The following is an 18,203-nucleotide window of genomic DNA, read 5'->3' on the forward strand; positions in this document are numbered from 1 at the left end:
CAGAGCACAATGACAGGTGTGCGCTTCAGGGATGATATTTTGGATGTGTAAGTGAGAGTGTATGCTGGAGCAATCGGACTGGACTTCCTCCTCATGGACGTCAGTGCATGATCTCATCGTGCCAGTGTCGTTAATGCCATCTTAGAGCAGCAAACCATTTTGACAAGTGATCTGACTGACTGCAATACTGTACGACACATAAAAAAACGTCAATAGCTTACCTTCCACTCATCATTCTCAAAATAGGTCGACGTAGCTCTCTTCTCAAACATGATGCTTTCTTCCTCAGAATCATCATCTTCTTCTTCTTTCTCCTCTGTCACAGGGACGTCCTGGCTTTTGGACACAATTGCCGAGTTGTTGGTATTCTTGGCTTGGGATACTAGCAGTACATCAGTTCCTCTTTTAGACAATTCTTCAGGTGACAGATAAACTGTTTTAATCAAGGGTGCAGCAAAATGGTCACAGTGAGTTTGGTTTATTAAGAATCTTAGAATATCAAATGACACAAATTCACTGTATGTATTAATCTTTGGTTGAACAAGAATAACACCATTCTATACGACTGAGAAAATGCTAAACAGCTATGAAAAATGATCATCCAGAAGGTTTAGATTTAATTACTTTGGTTCAGTGGGTAAGAGGTAGCACCCTAACACAAAGTCTTACCAGATTCCGTTGCCTTGACCAGCTCCTGAACCTCCTCAAACTTCTTCTTGAACTGTCTGGCCAGCTCCTCTGTCTGAAACACAAGACTCACTCACATGAGATGACGACATACACAGTCAATCCTAAACAAGAGCTAGGAGATGACATATCTTCTCCATTCTGGTGCAATTCAGAAATGGAGTTTGGCTACTTATACCCCACTTTTGGTACATTGCCATTGGTTACCTTCAGTTCTGTGAAGAAAAAAACCATTGTTGTTCTGTATTTTTCAGTATCCCAAATTATCAAAAAGGCACCAGTTCACAACTATACTGGTCTGTAAAGCACGTTTCATCTGGAAATATCCAACGGTTTTGGAGTTCTGCACCGGAAATGAGCACTACTCTCGTGAGTAGTGTCGTGAAAAAAAAATAAGCTCCCAAATCATCAAACAGCAGCAGTACACCACTAGACTGACCTGCATAGCAAGTTTCGACAAGAAATATTCAACACTTTAGGAATTCAGCTCAAGAAACGGAAAACAGATGGATGACAGACGGACAGACATGTTGATCGTTATATCCCCTAGTTTTTTTCATAACGGGAGATGGAAAACAATGGATGTACAAGAAATAATTGTCTATAGGGCTTTTCAAACAAACCCATCATAGTATATTCTAGCGGGAGCCCAGGACGTTTGTCACATTACTTCAAAACGTGCATTACTTTCCGGAAGAGCCAAACAATCTTATCCAATTTGTGCAGCATACAAATTAATTTTGTTGGTAAATCCTGAGGATAGATCATCCCTCCACCCCCAAAAGCTTAAATTCTTTCTTAACTGAAATATAGATGCAAACTGACGTCTCAAAAAGTAATGCTGCCCAAGACATGTCTGTTATTTCAGTGGTGACTGACCTTGAACCTGAGGGCAAACTGTTCAACCTTGGCCTCGTTCTCAGCATAGTCTTGAGCAGTCCAGCAGCAGGCTCTCTCTGACGTTGCCATGGGAGACAGGGTCATATTGCCAGCTATCAGATGATTACATGCTACTTTGTGTACTTGATCTCGCCTCATCAGCAATCGGTATTTATCTACAAGGACAGAAAACAAAATGGAAAACATATATAAAAGTTTTATCATTTTATTGATCTAACAACATTGTTGAGACAGAAGAACTGAACAACACATTTTCAAAGAGTCTACTGTTGTTTAATATTACAGTACTAGTTTCAGTGGAACAGTAGACTAGACTTTGAACCCTGCCCTCATCAAGCTTATGCCAAGCATGTTTATCATATCAAAAGGTTCTCATTTGGTTGTTTTAAACAATATGATGGTGGCCTGTAAGAGTCTAGTCTAGATGAAATATGCCAATACCCGAGATGCCAGACTCAGTATCTTGTTTGAGGATCTTCATGTCTCCCACAGCTCTCTCCTTCCACTGGTTGGAATCCCGCACAAATGGGAACAGCTTCGATCTCTGGCAGTACACCACCTCCCAACCTTCTTCCCCTGCAAGGACATTTACATCTATATCACATATGCAGACAAGCTATGCCAAAAACATAACTCACACAAAAAAGACATTATATGAACAGGAAAGTACAATTTGGCCTTGAACTCACCGGTTTTGACTTCAACTAGTTCTGGAAGGTCAATGATGGGCTTAAAGTCAATGTCATCACTCTGCACAACCTCATCATCATCAACATTGGTCCTGTTGCCTCCTGGGGAAGTCCCAAAGATCAGCTGACCTGCTCCTGACCACTGGAATGGTCGGTTCTCATCTGCCAGAGAAAACATAGAATGTCAGGCCAAGCGCTATGCTCAATAACCTGGGAAGGGACTTCGCTAAGATTCCAAACAAAGGGCATCTGGCAAGCAAAATGGAGAAAGAACTTATTTTGTTCAAAATTGTGATATTGTTTTTAAAGTACCATTCTTCTTCAATTTAGAGTTTTTTTAACATTGTATATCAACATTGCATTTAATACTGTGAACCAAGCATTAAGCCTCTTCCTCGTTATTGATCCTGCTATGAGTGAAATACATTTGACCAAGTGATCACATTAGAATCTAGATGTAACTATATATTGACATCAATTAAGAGCATCCTAATTCCAATTTGGGAAATTTAGACATTTGCTTCAGATGTAGGGCAGAATAATGCTGGGAATTACATTTGTGGTTGAACAGGCTGCAAACAATTCTAGGACTGATGATGGTAACTGTCTACTTGCCTTTCTTGAAAGCATAACCAACTGCATCTCCCTGTGCAGCTAGTGTAGAAAAGGACATGCCTGAAGCCTGACCGATCATGCAGAACCCTTCACTGGCACCAGTACTGCCTGCAACACCTGATGGTCAATAAGTCATTAATGCAAACATCATTGCCTTTGGTGTTTGGACCATGACAATCCAGTGATTGATTTTGTGAGCAACAATCAATGCAGTTAACACCAAGTCAAAGAATATGACCACCCAATCCGTTAAGTTGCCTCTTATGACCAGCATAGATTGCTGGGGAATTCCAACCAGTAGTCACCACAGGGATATTTGTGAATTAAAGGAACATAAAATAGGAGCATGTAACAGAAGCTCTTCCCTGTCACCATCCAATTACTCTCATTACTTACTGCCCCCCAAATCCTATCTTGTATCAGTTTCACAATGGTTGGCTATTCAGTGTTAGAATTAAACGGGGACCCTGGGGTCTCTATTTAGTTTTGTATTAACATGATGGTTATGATAAGGACCCACTGACTTGCATGCTTAATTCTGACACTTATATTGATACCTCAACAAAGCTCCAGACGACTATCAAGACTGATTACTTCATGGAAGTGTAAATACTATAAACCAAAATCACTTACTACCAGCACTGCTTGAAACTTGAACTGAAGCTATTGTTGGTGCAGGACTTGTCTCCTCAGATTTTGCTGTAATGATAAACGAACCTAAAAAAACTTTGGAATAAAGAAATTACATTGACCAATGTGAGATTTCAGAAAAAAAGAAGCTAGCCATTACAATTATTTTATATTCTTGTTAGAGAACCATAGTTTCGTCCTTTTAGACATAACCTCATGAAGATTGTTAATAATACTCACATTTGGCTCTGACCTTGCTGGGCATGCTGACTTTACTGGGGTCATAGTCCTCACAGCCAATACAGCCTGGACAAGGGGGTTTGTTTTCATAGAGGTAGAAGGACTCGGGCAACAGGTACTTCCTGGCTCTGGCCTTCTGTTCCTCTGTAGCCTCCTCCACATACAGGAAGTCCACACCTGAAGTGTCTAAGGGACACAGAACCAAGCGTCAGAAACAAGGAAGTAGAGCGGGCATCTCATGGGTAAAGTGCCTTTTAGAAATCAGTGGGTGAAATCAGTTTTTCAGAACTGTAGGGTCAAAAATGAAAAATGGTGGGGGTTTTCTTTTTCACAAAGGGTCCAAAGGTTACTTCTCCTATATAAACGTACCTTGAAGTCTATTTCATGACTAAATTAGTTGGAAGTTGCTGTTTTTTTCTGAATGTAACATTAACCAAAATAAAATAGCAACAATCCGTAAATACTTGGGAAAATTCATAATCCAATAAACAACCTCACACAGTGCCACTCCTGGAGGGGCATATCTTAGAAAAGTAAAATGTGGAGGCAGGTGCCACAACTTCGAAACATCACATTTAATATGTAGTATAGGTGTGAGCACCAGACCTACTGGCCTGGTTCCCACAGTGGGAACCACTACACCAACACCCGAGTAGTTTTCTACATGCAGCCGGCAAACTGCACAGGGCGAGTGTATAGCACCAGTAATTATCAGATTCTAATCCTGTTGAGAAAAGATGCAAAAGTCCAAAAGCATAAATTATCATGCTTTGCTACATACACTGATCCAGCATTAAAAACACGATTCCAATAATCCCCATAATATATTTCCATATTTCATAAAGAGGGCTAGGTTTGTGCTCAAAAGTTGATATTGTTGTAATAACAACATTGTGTTTTTAATGCTGGCTATACACTTATATTGATACCTCAACAAAGTTCCAGACGACTATCAAGACTGATTACTTCCTGGAAGTGTAAATAATATAAACCAAAACCACTTACTACCAGCACTGCTTGAAACTTGAACTGAAGCTATTGTTGGTGCAGGACTTGTCTCCTCAGATTTTGCTGTAATGATAAACGAACCTAAATAAACTTTGGAATAAAGAAATTAAATTGACCAATGTGAGATTTCAGAAAAAAAGGATGCTAGCCATTACACTTATTTTATATTCTTGTTAGAGAACCATAGTTTCGTCCTTTTAGACATAACCTCATGAAGACTGTTAATAAAACTCACATTTGGCTTTGACCTTGCTGGGCACGCTGACTTTACTGGGGTCATAGTCCTCACAGCCAATACAGCCTGGACAAGGGGGTTTGTTTTCATAGAGGTAGAAGGACTCGGGCAACAGGTACTTCCTGGCTCTGGCCTTCTGTTCCTCTGTAGCCTCCTCCACATACAGGAAGTCCACACCTGAAGTGTCTAAGGGACACAGAACCAAGCGTCAGAAACAAGAGTCATAGGGCTCACAGCCACTTCGCACTTCTACAAGATCTACTGTCAAACTTCACTACTTCACTACCGGTTGTAATGTGTTCCAATATAACAAATATTACTAGAAACTAACATATCTTTCAATTTTGGAAATTCAAGTTATTTCCAAGTAGCCCCGAGTCTAATGTACTTGCAAACACATATGGTTTATGTTGTGGGTTAAGGTCAAGCGTAGACAATTAAGTTTATATAATCAGTTTTAGGCCATTGACACCTACTTTAAGTCACAAACTTGTTAAGCACTTGCGTTTTCATGGTCCTTATATCAGTTATGACCTGCTGCCTTTTCGTAAAACCCAACAAACTGACTCACTCCTTCTGCAGATCATCAGCCTGTATGCAAATATCATAAACTTTATCGGGGTGGTCGGGTAGCCTAGTAGTTAAAGCGTTCGCTTGTCACGCCGAAGACCCGGGTTCGATTCCCGACATGGGTACATTGTGTGAAGCCCATTTCTGGTGTCCCCGCCGTGATATTGCTGGAATATTGCTAAAAGCGGCGTAAAATCATACTCACTCACTCACTCACTCATAAACTTTATCATAAATAAATTAAGTTTCTTTATGACATACATGAATGTCAGCAATGGTGTTGTTTGAAGCCATCATACACTTGAAGTTTCTTTACCTTCTCAGATCCAGTGAGGATGAGACGAACATAAAACCTCTCGCCACAACCGAGTTCTGACAAGACCAAATCTACAAAGTCTGCTGCAACCACGTCATCACCCATGAGCTGGAACTCAAGCCCGGGTGATGGGAAGTCGTGGGTTTGGTATGCTAAGGACTTCTCAGAAGAGGAGGGCAAGGTGGAACAACTGGCTGTCAGGTTTAAGAACAAGGAGATAACTGACAAGTTCAAAAAGAGTTTGATGCTGTCAAGGCTGATGGAGAAAAGTTTGTTTCTGTGGATGCTACAGGAGACGTGTAGATTGACGGTTAGCCTACCATAATCAGTTATTGTCGCATAGGTAATAACCTAAGTTTTAGCTGGACAAACCCGTCGACGGATAGACAATTAGGCCGTTTTAATCTATGAACCTTGTAGCCATGGCAATGCGAAAAACACTGTTCGTTATGAGCTAGGGACAAGGGGACAAGGGTGTTACAGCCTTGTCAGTTATGAGGATGCATTCTCGTGACGGACTACTCGAATTGATACATGACCCGCTCAGTCTGTTCAGTCTCAGTTCCTGCAATCTGTGCTTGAAAACGGGTTCTTGAGCTCAAAACGGCCATTGTTGATTATTCCCACTCTTTTCTCCCAAGAGTTTTTTGACAATTTGTCTGCAAAGACGTCAGAGAATGTTGGATCGAGCCCCTAATCTCTGTTTGTCCTAATATTATCACAATATCATTTTTCCGCACAGACACAATACAATCGCTTGTACATGATGTCGCCACATGTAGTTTAAATGTCTGTGTATTGTTAATACTAAGGGACCGACCATTTGATATTCTATTCCCACTTATATTTGTTGTAATATAACAAAATATCGTATATACTCTTGAGGACAGATACATCCGTATCCGTTGATATTGTCAACATATACAAGTACATTATTGACACGTGTCCATACTTACAGTAAGCAGTGCATGTCTCTCCAAACGTTGCCATTGATTCTGTCAAAGGTCGGAGGCCCGTTTGTGAAAATGTGATTGAGGACTTTTGGCGGATACGTTGTGGTAATATCGTGGCACTTTTAGCAATTATCTTGGCTTCTATTTTCTTCTTCAATGAGAGGACTTCAGTAGGACAACACAGTTCAAGACAGCTCTGGATAAAATGAAGCACATGTAGAATCTTCATGTTGAAGTAACTTCAGAAGAGATGCATTTGAGGCCTTCTCTGCTTCTTTGCACTTTTCTAATTCCAGTAATACCTCATTTTCTCTCTGGTCTAAAACACTCCTGAGCTGCCCAAATGTATGTTTTATCTCTTCTTTAAGATCTTGAGCATTACACTCAATATCCAATTCAAGACCATCAACTTTGCCTTCCAAATGTTTGACAAGACTAAGCCTTTCTGAAACATGCTGAATACCTTCCTTGAGAGTGTTCCAAGACATGGCTTGAATGCCATCGTTGTTGTTGGTGCATAAAACCGCCCCAGTGTCGTTTTGGGTGGTTGACAACAACACCTGTTTTGTTGTTACAACATCCTTAGTTTCGCCAACATCATTCCTCTTGAAGTCCTCCTGGCAAATACCACATCGTATAGTATCAGTGTTGTCTGCATCCTGGCATGTCTGACACACTGAATGTAGACAAGGAAGTAGGTATGGATCGGGTCCACCGAACGTGTAGGGAGTTTCACACACTCCACATTGATGCAGTGTCGTATTCCTGGACATAGTTTCTTTTAAGACGTATCTGCAAACAAATGAGTTTTCATATTTAATCGGCTTGAACCTATCTCAGGTGCTGCCATTTCTATTTTGATATCCCTTAGGGTCTCCAATTAAAGTAGCAAGCATGACTGATGTCAATGTGGCATCTACTCGCCCTTTGAGGACACATCTTTTTAAGAAACATGCTATTGTCTTGCACATTGAGTAATAACATCACAAGTCGACAGGAGTATGTGGCCAGACCCCCAAACTGCCGACATACCCCTCCCCACAGTAGAACAAAGCAAACTTAAGTTTTCCTTTTTTTTGTATCCAACAGACTAGAAAATGGTGGTCGTGGTCAAATGGTTTGGTGGCAGATACTGTTTTAGGGTCAAAATGCACTTTTCTGTTGTAAAAATAGAGAAAATCAAATAAAGTCCCCCCCCCCAAAAAAAAAAGGTAGTGTTTGCTTTGAATCATTTAAGTGATAGTTTAAACATATTAGACTTGAATTAGTATTATGTTTTTAATATTAGCCTCTCACAAATTGAGTAATTAGTAAAAAGTAGTTTTAGTATAAGTAGTTTTCATTTTCCATTAATTGGAAAAAGAACCGTTATGAATTATCAGTATTATCAACCAAGCCATTTGATATCTCAAAATGAGCCGACACGACTTATGATGAGATGGCAATGTTCATATTCCACATAACTTTTATGATTTTTGAAAAAACATTGGTAATAAGTTATCCCACCCCTATTTTGTCAAAATTGCATATTTCTATTCACATTGTTATTTTCATTTATTATAGATTTATACAACACATACCTATAACCGTTTACAAATACCTTTTTTATATAGGATATTATTAAAGGTTTGCCTAAAATCAAAGATTATGTAAACCGCCGAGGAGGCACATTTGGTCAATGTCACTTTGAAGGTCAAGTTCTAAATTAATACATAAATAGTATTTTAAAAATGCTGCAAATGCACATACAACTATCATCACTGGTTCTGGGTATGCTTGGTAAATCCCTATAGAATATACGAAGAAACCAACAAAAAATGTGCAAAACGAGATCAAAGCAACTGCTTCCCCTCAAAATAGACAAGCAGATGATACTGTGAACTCAATCTCAAGACACATAAAGGTGTAAGGAAAACAGGTCAACTTCTTTATTGTGAGGAAAATAACGTTTCAGAGCATAGACTTACTGCTTCATTAGGTGAATTAATGCTATGAAGCAGAGAATATATATATATTCCTGCAAGAACAACAAAGCCAACAAAGTAATAAGATAAAAAAGGTGGAAAGTTAATTGGCGCTGATAGGTGTTTAGCAATGGTAAAATGGAACAGTTAACAGTCTCCGAGCCAATGGCAGAGGCACCTGCAGCGCACGTCCCATTCCCAGAGGATGTATACACCCGATCTCCTGCAACTGTAGCAACCAATATATTGAAGAAACGCTCAGATCCCTCAAGACCAGACTCAAAGAGCATCAGACCTCTGTCAACAGAGTAGAACTGAAATCCGCTATTTCCGAACACATCATCAAGAACCAAAACCATAACATCATGTTGGAAAGCACCAAAGTTCTGTCTACCGACTACAACTGGCGACAAAGAAAAATACAATAAGAAAATCCATCTGGAGACACCAGCCAGCCATAAACCGTGACTAGGGAACCTATCTGCTCAGTGCTTGGGATTTATTGCTTTGATTATTGTCTGTGCTAATTATCCAGCTGGCTTTCATTTTTCCATTTACAATTCTATTGCTATTACCTATCAGTGCTAATTACCCCCTGTCTCTCGTTTGTCCATTGCCCATTGCCTATTTACATATTATATTAGTTGAGATAATGATAAAGATAAGATCTTATGAAACTTATTTAGATTGTAACTTAACGATATAGTGCTTTGGACCCAAGCTTCAATAGCGTAATTGCAGTGAGCTGAGATAATCGAGACTGGGTATTCTCTGTTATTTATTTGTAAGTGAATCGTGGAAGGCAATTGCACGCTGGTAATTGTGATCTAGAAGAACATTGTGAAACGTGATATTCTTATAATGATGTCTGGTTATAAATTCAAAGAAGACAGCTTTCTCGACATTGCTGACACATGTTGAAATGTTGACGAAGTTGTCAGTTTGGATTGAGCCACCTAGAAATGTCCCTAAACTCGGCACAATGTTTGAAGTGTTTAAAAGTAGAACACTTATTAAATTGCATTCATACAATTGACATCTGCATGTTTTTCTTCACAACTTCAATGTACTTTTTTAGATTTATCTGAAAGGAGGGTTTCTGCAACAAACTGTTTCTGTGCCATCATACAGATCGAGCCAGTGCTATGGACATCAGTTTAAATACAATGTATGTACATTGTGTAATAAAATATTTGCATCTCAAACGATTTCACACTTTTATCTCTCACAGACAATTTTAGCACAAGTCTATAAGAGTGTGCAGGGGAAACCATAATCATGCTACACACTTTCAGTTCCTGCCTTATATGCTGGAAAAGTATACTTATCTAAAACTACAATGTTTGAGATGTACTGTGCAATACTTGGTATAAACTCTATCATTACTGATTCTGATCGGGAACACACTCAAAATAATGAACTCAAACAACGTCACTTCAATCAGTATTTACGCTAACACCAAAGAGTTCGGGATTAATTTTGCAAAGGCAGAATGCAGAAAAGACGAATGTGTTTGTCAGTATGAAAACACATTATTTTTATCTGCTAAATGATGTTGGGTCACACGAGCATACTCTTAGTATTGTTATAGCTTAAAGGTAACTCAAATATATTCGACCTGGGTCCATGTGACCGACATGTCCATTATCCTTCATCAGATAAAGCCAACAACGCCATTGGTCAAAAGTTATATTACTATTTTAGTACATTAACAATTCATACTTTGAAACTGACCTTTCTGAACGAACGAAATATCCTGTGACTTTCTCTAGTATCTGGGAAAAGAAAGACCCCACCATGTTCTTCCTCGTTGGTGAAGGTGAACTCAAGGTGGGAAATAGAAATACTGTAGACTGAACACCTAGTGTCCCTCAGCCTGCAACGCAGTCACTGCAATTTTAACACTTGACCTACATTGGGGCCTCTTATCACCAAACAGGTTATAATGTGCACAGTGTGTTACACAGCTCAGTGGGGCGTGGGGTGGAAACCGACGTCGAAATCAGTACGACGCGCATGCCGGTAACCCTTACCTTGTGCAGTGCATTTCTGCCTTTTGTAAACACTTGCCCTACATTTGGGGCCTCTTATCAGCTGGTAAATACAAACAATACCAGGGTTGAAATCGATACAGATAATCTTTTCTATGCACAGCAAGACCCCAGTGAATATATTAGTCGGACATGAAAGGTTGTGACAACGCTTATAGATATTACATGCACGATAATGAGCAAGTGAGAAAGTTTGTGAGTAAGAAAGAAAACGTACAATTTTATAAATAACAACTGCTGGTTTATTGCAGATAGCGCGGTTTCGATGTAGATTCTCAATCATTATCAAGCTTGAGTGACAACAACCAATTGATGAGAGGCATATACTAGCATGATATGTTCAGATAAGCAGAGTGGAGGGGGGCACCAGAAATGGGCTTCACACACCGTACCCATGTCGGGAATCAAGGCAATGAAGCACATGCGCGATGAAGCCAGATGTACAGTAAGGATAAGGATTAAACGGATAAAGCAGTTGTTACAAGCTAATTGGATACTAATTATAAAGGATTATTGCTTGATTACAACTTCATAGGCAGACAAGATGTCTGATACCCTTGATCTCTGTGCATTTCTTTAGCTTCCGAAGGTTTTCTTTTGGTGAAATCCAGGTTGAGAGGCCAGTGCTTATTGTACGAAAAACAACATATGTATAACTCATTAAGAATGTTAACATAAAGCACAAACTTTAAAAAATAATAATTCCGGTATATTTTATGAAGGGGGGGGGGGGGGGGGGGAGTTTAGTATTTCACGGATATTCTTACAATTTCCACGTTGATTATCCGTACCTTTTCTCCCTATACCGATTGACATATCTCTTCTACTTTTGGGAACGATTTCGTTTAGCTACGCTGCCAAGCTACATCTATGGAGAGCAACTCACAGACACTTCCCAATCAGAATAAAGGTTCTTCAATTATGACGTCATCAAGTTGTGTACCCAAATGACACTGAGGAGCCTAAAAGGTAATTTTATAGGTACAAAGATGATAAACTTAGAGAATATTCGTATTATCGCTCATGTAGGTAACGGCCTATAGCCTGAGGTAATTGCCTAACTCTTGTCCCGAGGTGATGACCTCACACCGGCCCTTGCATTCCCAACCTGCTGCAAATGTCACCCGAGTTGGGGGTGGTCTCAAAATATTGCTGTTATTGTACTTTAATAAGTAATGCGTTGAAGTGGATAGCAATTAAGATATGTAATGCATTATATATGATTGAAAAAGTGATGGAATAGTTAAAGCTATGAAACGGGACGAGTATTGGATGGTTGGGGGCTTTTGAATCAAGAAGAATTGGTTGTTCTACAGATGATTTATTTAGCCAACATCTGACTGAACTGAAGACGTATCTGAGTCTGTACTATCACCCAAAGGTATGATACTGGTGAAACAAGGCTGATATCTACGGCGTCACGTTGTCGGTAACAACGTTCTATTTCAAGGACGCGACCTTGGGCCTATTGCAATGCCTCTGATGTGATTCTAGCAAAGTGTAACATAACTCGTTTGTTGCTGCGAATTGACAGAGGTCGCTGCCTAGTGTCAAGAACTGGTGGGGACAACTTGTTGACAAACCGGCTTGGAGTATCATTATATAACCAAGTCTTATTTTTCTGTTCACCTCGCTGTACGGACTGGCCATGGGTCAAAGCAAAAAGGTGACCGGTCAGTCAGTCGACAATTACAAGATGTTTACTACATTGTGGCCGTGAAACGATCCTTATGCAGTCAAAAGTTTAATATCAAAACTCTGCATAAAGAGCGAGATGATTTGGCAAAAGAGGCAGACACTTGGAGAAACCTCCAGACCGCAGACAGAGATACTTCTAGACCTCTCCAATAGCCCCTTCCCAGAGTTCTCCAGCAGACTCCCAAGAGTTCAGGTAATGCCGAAGGACGCTGAAACAACGTTACCTACGGCTTGCAGTCCTGTGTGCCTTAGCCTTCCGGTAGTGACGATCAATCTCAGCGTGGCGATGCTATATAAAAATAAACTCTTATCTCTCCTTGCACTTATGTGTTGCCTCTTTCTTTGTCACCATTTGACATGTGTGCGTTTGAATGATTTGATATGCCACGAACCTTGCAGCTTGCCCAGATAGGCTCAAAAGTGTTGAGCTCGCAATGTGTGACTGGTGTGCGTAAGGCAACGTGATCGTGTTGTACCACCGGGATATCTGTCTTGTACTTCTACTGGTTTCTTATTCAGGCGAATTTTCTCCAGGAGTTGAACTTTCGTTTCAGATGGTCTGAAGTCGATGTTGCAAGATATAGAATACTCTTGCTTAGTCGCCTTTAGGCTACACATGGTTGGCAAGACAATATCTGGTTTCCGAACATAATGATGACTGGCGTTATCCATGACATGACACTGGAGTTCTTAAGACTGCAGTAGCTGATGTTCCAACCAGTCTTTGAACGCATCACCAATCATTTCCTTGTGATACTCGCCAGTCTTCTTTTTCTCCTAGAAAACTAGCCCAAATCTACCATAAGCCCCAGATCTGAAAGCTCTGACTGCCATAGTCAGGAATGATGCGGATATAGTGAGACGTCCTAGACAGGATGGAATATTTCCACCTGAAAACTGCTCGGTCATCAACACGTGCAGTGTATCGAAATCCCTTCTCCTGTAGTGCAATAATTAATGTAGTCCCTGAAACATTAATTGGGTTTTTAATTTCCTTCAGAATTCTACTTCATGTCGGGGCTACATTCTGCTCATAAGGCTTGTGTATTAATGTTTCGCAGACTACAATAATTATTGCACTACGGGAGAAGGGATTTCGATGGCAGTCAGTGCTTTCAGATCGTTTACCTTGACGAAACCTGGGAGAATAAGAATCATTCCACTGACTACATGCTGCTGCTGTCAGATGGACGAAACGGGACCGTGCTACCATCAGGTAAACATAATCATGTCATTGTTGTGCATGCCGGAACCGTGATCTGGGGCTTATGGTAGATGTATGCCTAATCACCTCTTTATCTAAGCTAATATCCTTTTACGTCGCGATTATCTTTTACAGACGACCCCTACCTTTAATTAATCATACCGTAGACTTGCGAGTATGAAAGCCCCCGAGCTTGGGCAGTTCTGTAATACACCCTAAAACGAAAAATGTTTCCCTCTGTCTCACTCAAGTTTAAAGAACTTATATACATTCCTACTACAGACTCGTGCGGTGTACCATGGTCATGGCTATGCACATGTAATCCAACATGCATCATGGGAGCAGTGATGACAAAACAAATGCAGCATCATTTTGTTATTTTCTAAGAGACACATCTAGACCTTTCTCCAATTTGGGTTTTTGAGGGTAAAATGTTTTATGAAGACTACATTATCATCATTATCATAACGGAGTCCCACGCGCATACTTCTATTGCCCGTTTCTCATTGGACTTAATAAAATCTGAATAAAACTGAAGTTGCTGTTTTCTTTCAATTCTTTCTCCTGTAAAATGATCAGTAGGACTCCTTGTTACTGAAATACAAGTACTTCAAACAACAGACAGGTACATCGGTACTTTTTTTCTTGATATCTCAATAGCACGTCTAATGGGCAAAAAGCATTTTTCTAAAATTACAACAATACTTTAATACCCATGTTTCCATCAGTTAATAATTAAGTATGTGATTGGCAGAAATCAAGATTCAAGGTCATTGTTAAAAACGGAAGTATTATAATGGTGGCTTCTTCAAACGTTGTTACTCACACAGCACTTGCAGCTCATGATATTGGAGCAGGTTTAACGTCACAAGCTTCAGAAAAGGGGGGTGGGGTGAAATGGTGCATGTGTTCAAGGTTACTGCACTTAAATAGGGACATGCATGTGTTGTATCTGTGATGAGTGTGATGTGTGTGGCAGTCCAATAGTACCAACTACCTGAGATACCCCACTCACACATAGTATAATGACTGACACAGTATACGAAACAGTCCTTGTTTTATCCCACTAATGCCCAGCGACAGGTAGGGTGACAAGTACAATAGTTTCACTTCTTCCGGTATGTCACAACCACTCACCTTACTCTCTCTCCAGGCAGACACTCTATCAACAAGGCGGTCAGCTTTAAACAGGAAAACCCAAGTTGTATTTTCTTCCAGTTTTATGCCATCACTTTAGGCTTGGTAATTGCATGTTGTTTGAGGTTGTGGTAGGCATGCCTTTGCCTGAACCAAAGGTAATGGCATCAGGTTGAATATGCACGATGGTGTTCATAATTTCTGAGACCTTGAGGAAAGTGTGCTGAATGGGCTGCTTCTGTTTTTGCAAGAATGCTTTCTTGAATAAGTCTAACATAATAGTTTTTAGAAACGGTGGTTACTTACGCAGTGTAGAAAGTGGCTGTTTTCAGGTGTTGAAATGAAAACTGTAACCTATCATAAATATCTAGGTTTATTATCTCAGAGATTAGTGTGGTCAAGCGCTTGTGAAACCCTATCTAGCATGCCTATTCATAGACTATTGAGGAGTTTTAAAAATTTGCCTTTTCATGCTTTTCAAACAATATTTGATACTAAGATATGACAAATTTTAGTGTGTGGTGCAGAAATAAAAAAATTAAGACCTTAGTCTCGGTGTTTCCAAACGGTCGTCAAGGAGTCACTTATGTCGTTGCATAGGTTATTGGTGTAGACTTACAAGATGCTGAGCCGCTTTGATGATGATGGGAAAATAAACTGGGTCTCTCATATGTTAGTACCTAAATTAATGTTCAAGAAGGGTTTTTCATGTCTGGCTTACTCAATATATATCTTAATATGTTCAAGCAAAGATGTAAGGATATCAGTAGTATAGGTAATAGGGGTTCTGGCTCACTTCCACTGGAGTCAGATTTAGATACCTATACCACTATAACAGAGGGATTTTTTATGCAAAAACGATAATGCGATCCTAGGAAAAGCAAGCAAATGCTTGTAGAGAAATATACTATGATCTCCATAGTTGTATATTTCGCTTCTTCCACTTTTGTTCTATACTGTACTTGGGCACAAATGTTCAATTGGGAATTCGTTGGGCACAGTTGTATGCTTTGTGCACATCCTATTGCTCTAGTGGAAAAAGATATTGTAGGGGGTGCCGAAATTGGTGGTGCCAAAGAAGAAAAAGAAGCCCTCTTGACATAAAAAAATCCCTCTGTAGTAGTGGTATAGGTATATAAATCTGGCTCAAGTTGAAGTGAGCCAGAACCCGCATTACCTATGCTACTATATCGTTTCAGAATTGGCATGATAAGATTTCAAGATCTTCCTTTTTGAATTTGTATAGTGGTTATAAGTGTCCTAGAAGTTGAAAAATATGTAAAACTGAATTATTTAATTGTAAGGATTCATTGCGATTATTTTGTAGGTTTCGTTCATCGTCCCATAAGTTGAAACGATGCAAATTGATCCAAAAATGTTGTTATGCACACATTGTAATGGCAATTGTACTGAAGACGGGTTCCATTTATTCCTTGTATGTCCCCATCAATGCCATCAAAAAAAACTTTATACCACTTGATTTTACCTATCCTAGTAGAGATATGTCTTACACCTAAAAAGGAATTTACCAATATAACTATTGGGAAGTGTAATTACATGAAATGTGCCCATTAACGTGTGTTATTTGTGTATCATAATGAATATCAACCCACTGTAAATGTTTTGTATATGCAGTACTTTGGGGCAAAGGTCTGCAATACAAATAAACCTGTCACTTGCACACGCTTTTCTTCTTTGCATAATAGAATACCAAAATATGATTCAGTAAACAGTAACAACAGGGATATTTATTCATGTATTTACAACAATGTTTTTTCAAGCAATACATATGTTGGATGAATGTTGATGAGGATGCTGACCTGATATTTGCAACAGAAAATTCCTTGAATTACTTGTATGATGTGTGAAATTCAGAAGCTTAGCTAGATATACCATTCTTGAATTAGCACTATGTCATTTTGATGAAACATAAAATGCACTTCTATAAAAGATGACAAAGAAATCCTTGGATATAATACCATCTTGCTAATCTAATTATTCATATTAATGACACTGATGTAATAACACTGTGAGATAATAATCTTTAACTATTTCGCCTTTTCCATCATGTACAGCAAGGGCAAAATGCCTGCAAGTTCAGGTTCAAAACATTCCGCACACATGTATGGACACAGGCACCAAATTTCATGATTTGTGATATCATTACTGCATGGCAACTTAGTGTGGACATTGGGTTGCCAAGCAACTAAAAAACAATTTGTTCACCAGGTCTGTCAGGTGGCAACAAAACCTTTCATTTATTGTCCAGAAATATTCTTTCACTTTGTACACACATATATTCCAATTTGCCTAATTCTTCTTTTTCTTCATATTTTCTAGTCTGAAAACATTAAAACAATGATTAGTTAATATATCTGGGTTAATGTTATTTTAATAAGATATTTATTCAGTTGAAAAATCTGTCAAATTAAACCTCTTGTAATCATTTATTCACATTGCATGGCTACTGCATGGTTTGCATATAAGGGGCATCAGTATTAAGCAGTAAACTTAAGTAAACAAGACGTCAACAGTTACAGATATAATATTTTGTAAACGTCAGAAACCTTCAAATGCAGATCTTTCAGTACTCGGTGGAATAGAAAGGCATTTACGGAATGTTCCTTTCAAAAGTTTAGTCATTGTAAGGCAACACATTTAATTACCTTCCTCTAAGAATGAACTTAAGAGTGCAGACAGCTCAGGCGAACATGAAACAACTGAGGAAGCATCTGTGGCTGACACACCCTCCCCTGTTTGTGATGAGGCTGCTGATTGGCTGCCCTCACTTTCACCTGGCTGTATCCTCGTCTCACATTGGCCACTGCCACCCATAGAGGTTGCAGAGCTTGCTTCAGATTGGCTAACAAGGATTTGGGTTTGACCTGGTCGTTGGGCAGGAATTGGGGATAAGTACAAATTCAAATCAGGAGAATCATTCAATTCAAGTCCAGAAAGAAACAGTGCTAGGGCTAGTGACAGCTAATGCTATGTATACAAACATATTGAACAACTGGAGCATGAATTTCCGTCCCACTGAAACACAAGAAGCGGGGATATAAGGACACACAAAGCAAGCAAGGGAGGGAGGTCTCAAGCATCATCCACAGGGGATAAAAGTACGCTTCCATCAATGGGGATCTCATGCCCTGCGATGACAGGTTAAAGATAACACAGGGTAATATGGCTATTAATCACTACACACGTTCTATTATTACAATGTTATTTCGTCATGACAGTAATACAGATACAGGATGAAAAGAATGTAGAATGAAAGTCTTAAATATGTTGTCATTTAAGTTACTC

At 39.4% G+C, this 18,203-nt stretch overlaps 2 protein-coding genes and 1 long non-coding RNA gene across 6 annotated transcripts in view; 1 reads left to right on the forward strand and 2 right to left on the reverse strand.

Annotated features, from left to right (window-relative positions):
* Positions 1–18,203, forward strand: part of LOC124120610 (E3 SUMO-protein ligase RanBP2-like) — a 160,204-nt gene that overhangs the window by 80,738 nt on the left and 61,263 nt on the right. The gene's annotated exons all lie outside the window — the stretch shown is intronic.
* LOC125377531 (E3 SUMO-protein ligase RanBP2-like) lies at positions 1,989–7,072 on the reverse strand. The gene is made up of 8 exons (XM_048391259.1): positions 6,847–7,072; positions 5,005–5,190; positions 4,767–4,832; positions 3,762–3,947; positions 3,525–3,590; positions 2,892–3,008; positions 2,277–2,438; positions 1,989–2,163 (listed from the first exon to the last, which is right to left on the reverse strand). Exons 1-8 carry the CDS (start codon positions 7,070–7,072, stop codon positions 2,003–2,005), a joined length of 1,170 nt encoding a protein of 389 aa, XP_048247216.1. The 3' UTR covers positions 1,989–2,002.
* Positions 17,130–17,982, reverse strand: LOC125377533. Its single transcript, XR_007219692.1, has 2 exons — positions 17,564–17,982; positions 17,130–17,238 (listed from the first exon to the last, which is right to left on the reverse strand). It is a non-coding gene; the product is annotated as an uncharacterized LOC125377533 (long non-coding RNA).

This window comes from Haliotis rufescens, unplaced genomic scaffold (assembly GCF_023055435.1).
Source record: "Haliotis rufescens isolate VD_foot unplaced genomic scaffold, xgHalRufe1.0.p SCAF_9, whole genome shotgun sequence".
Lineage (NCBI taxonomy): Eukaryota > Metazoa > Mollusca > Gastropoda > Lepetellida > Haliotidae > Haliotis > Haliotis rufescens.

Bases quoted from the DNA above. Each gene is read 5' to 3' on its own strand.
- LOC125377531 (XM_048391259.1), bottom strand. From the start codon at position 7,072: ATGAAGATTCTACATGTGCTTCATTTTATCCAGAGCTGTCTTGAACTG. The intron at 3,009-3,524 runs GTAAGTGATTTT...ATTGACCATCAG, and splicing joins AGTTTCAAGCAGTGCTGGTA to GTGTTGCAGGCAGTACTGGT. The intron at 2,164-2,276 runs GTGAGTTCAAGG...ATGTCCTTGCAG, and splicing joins ACTAGTTGAAGTCAAAACCG to GGGAAGAAGGTTGGGAGGTG.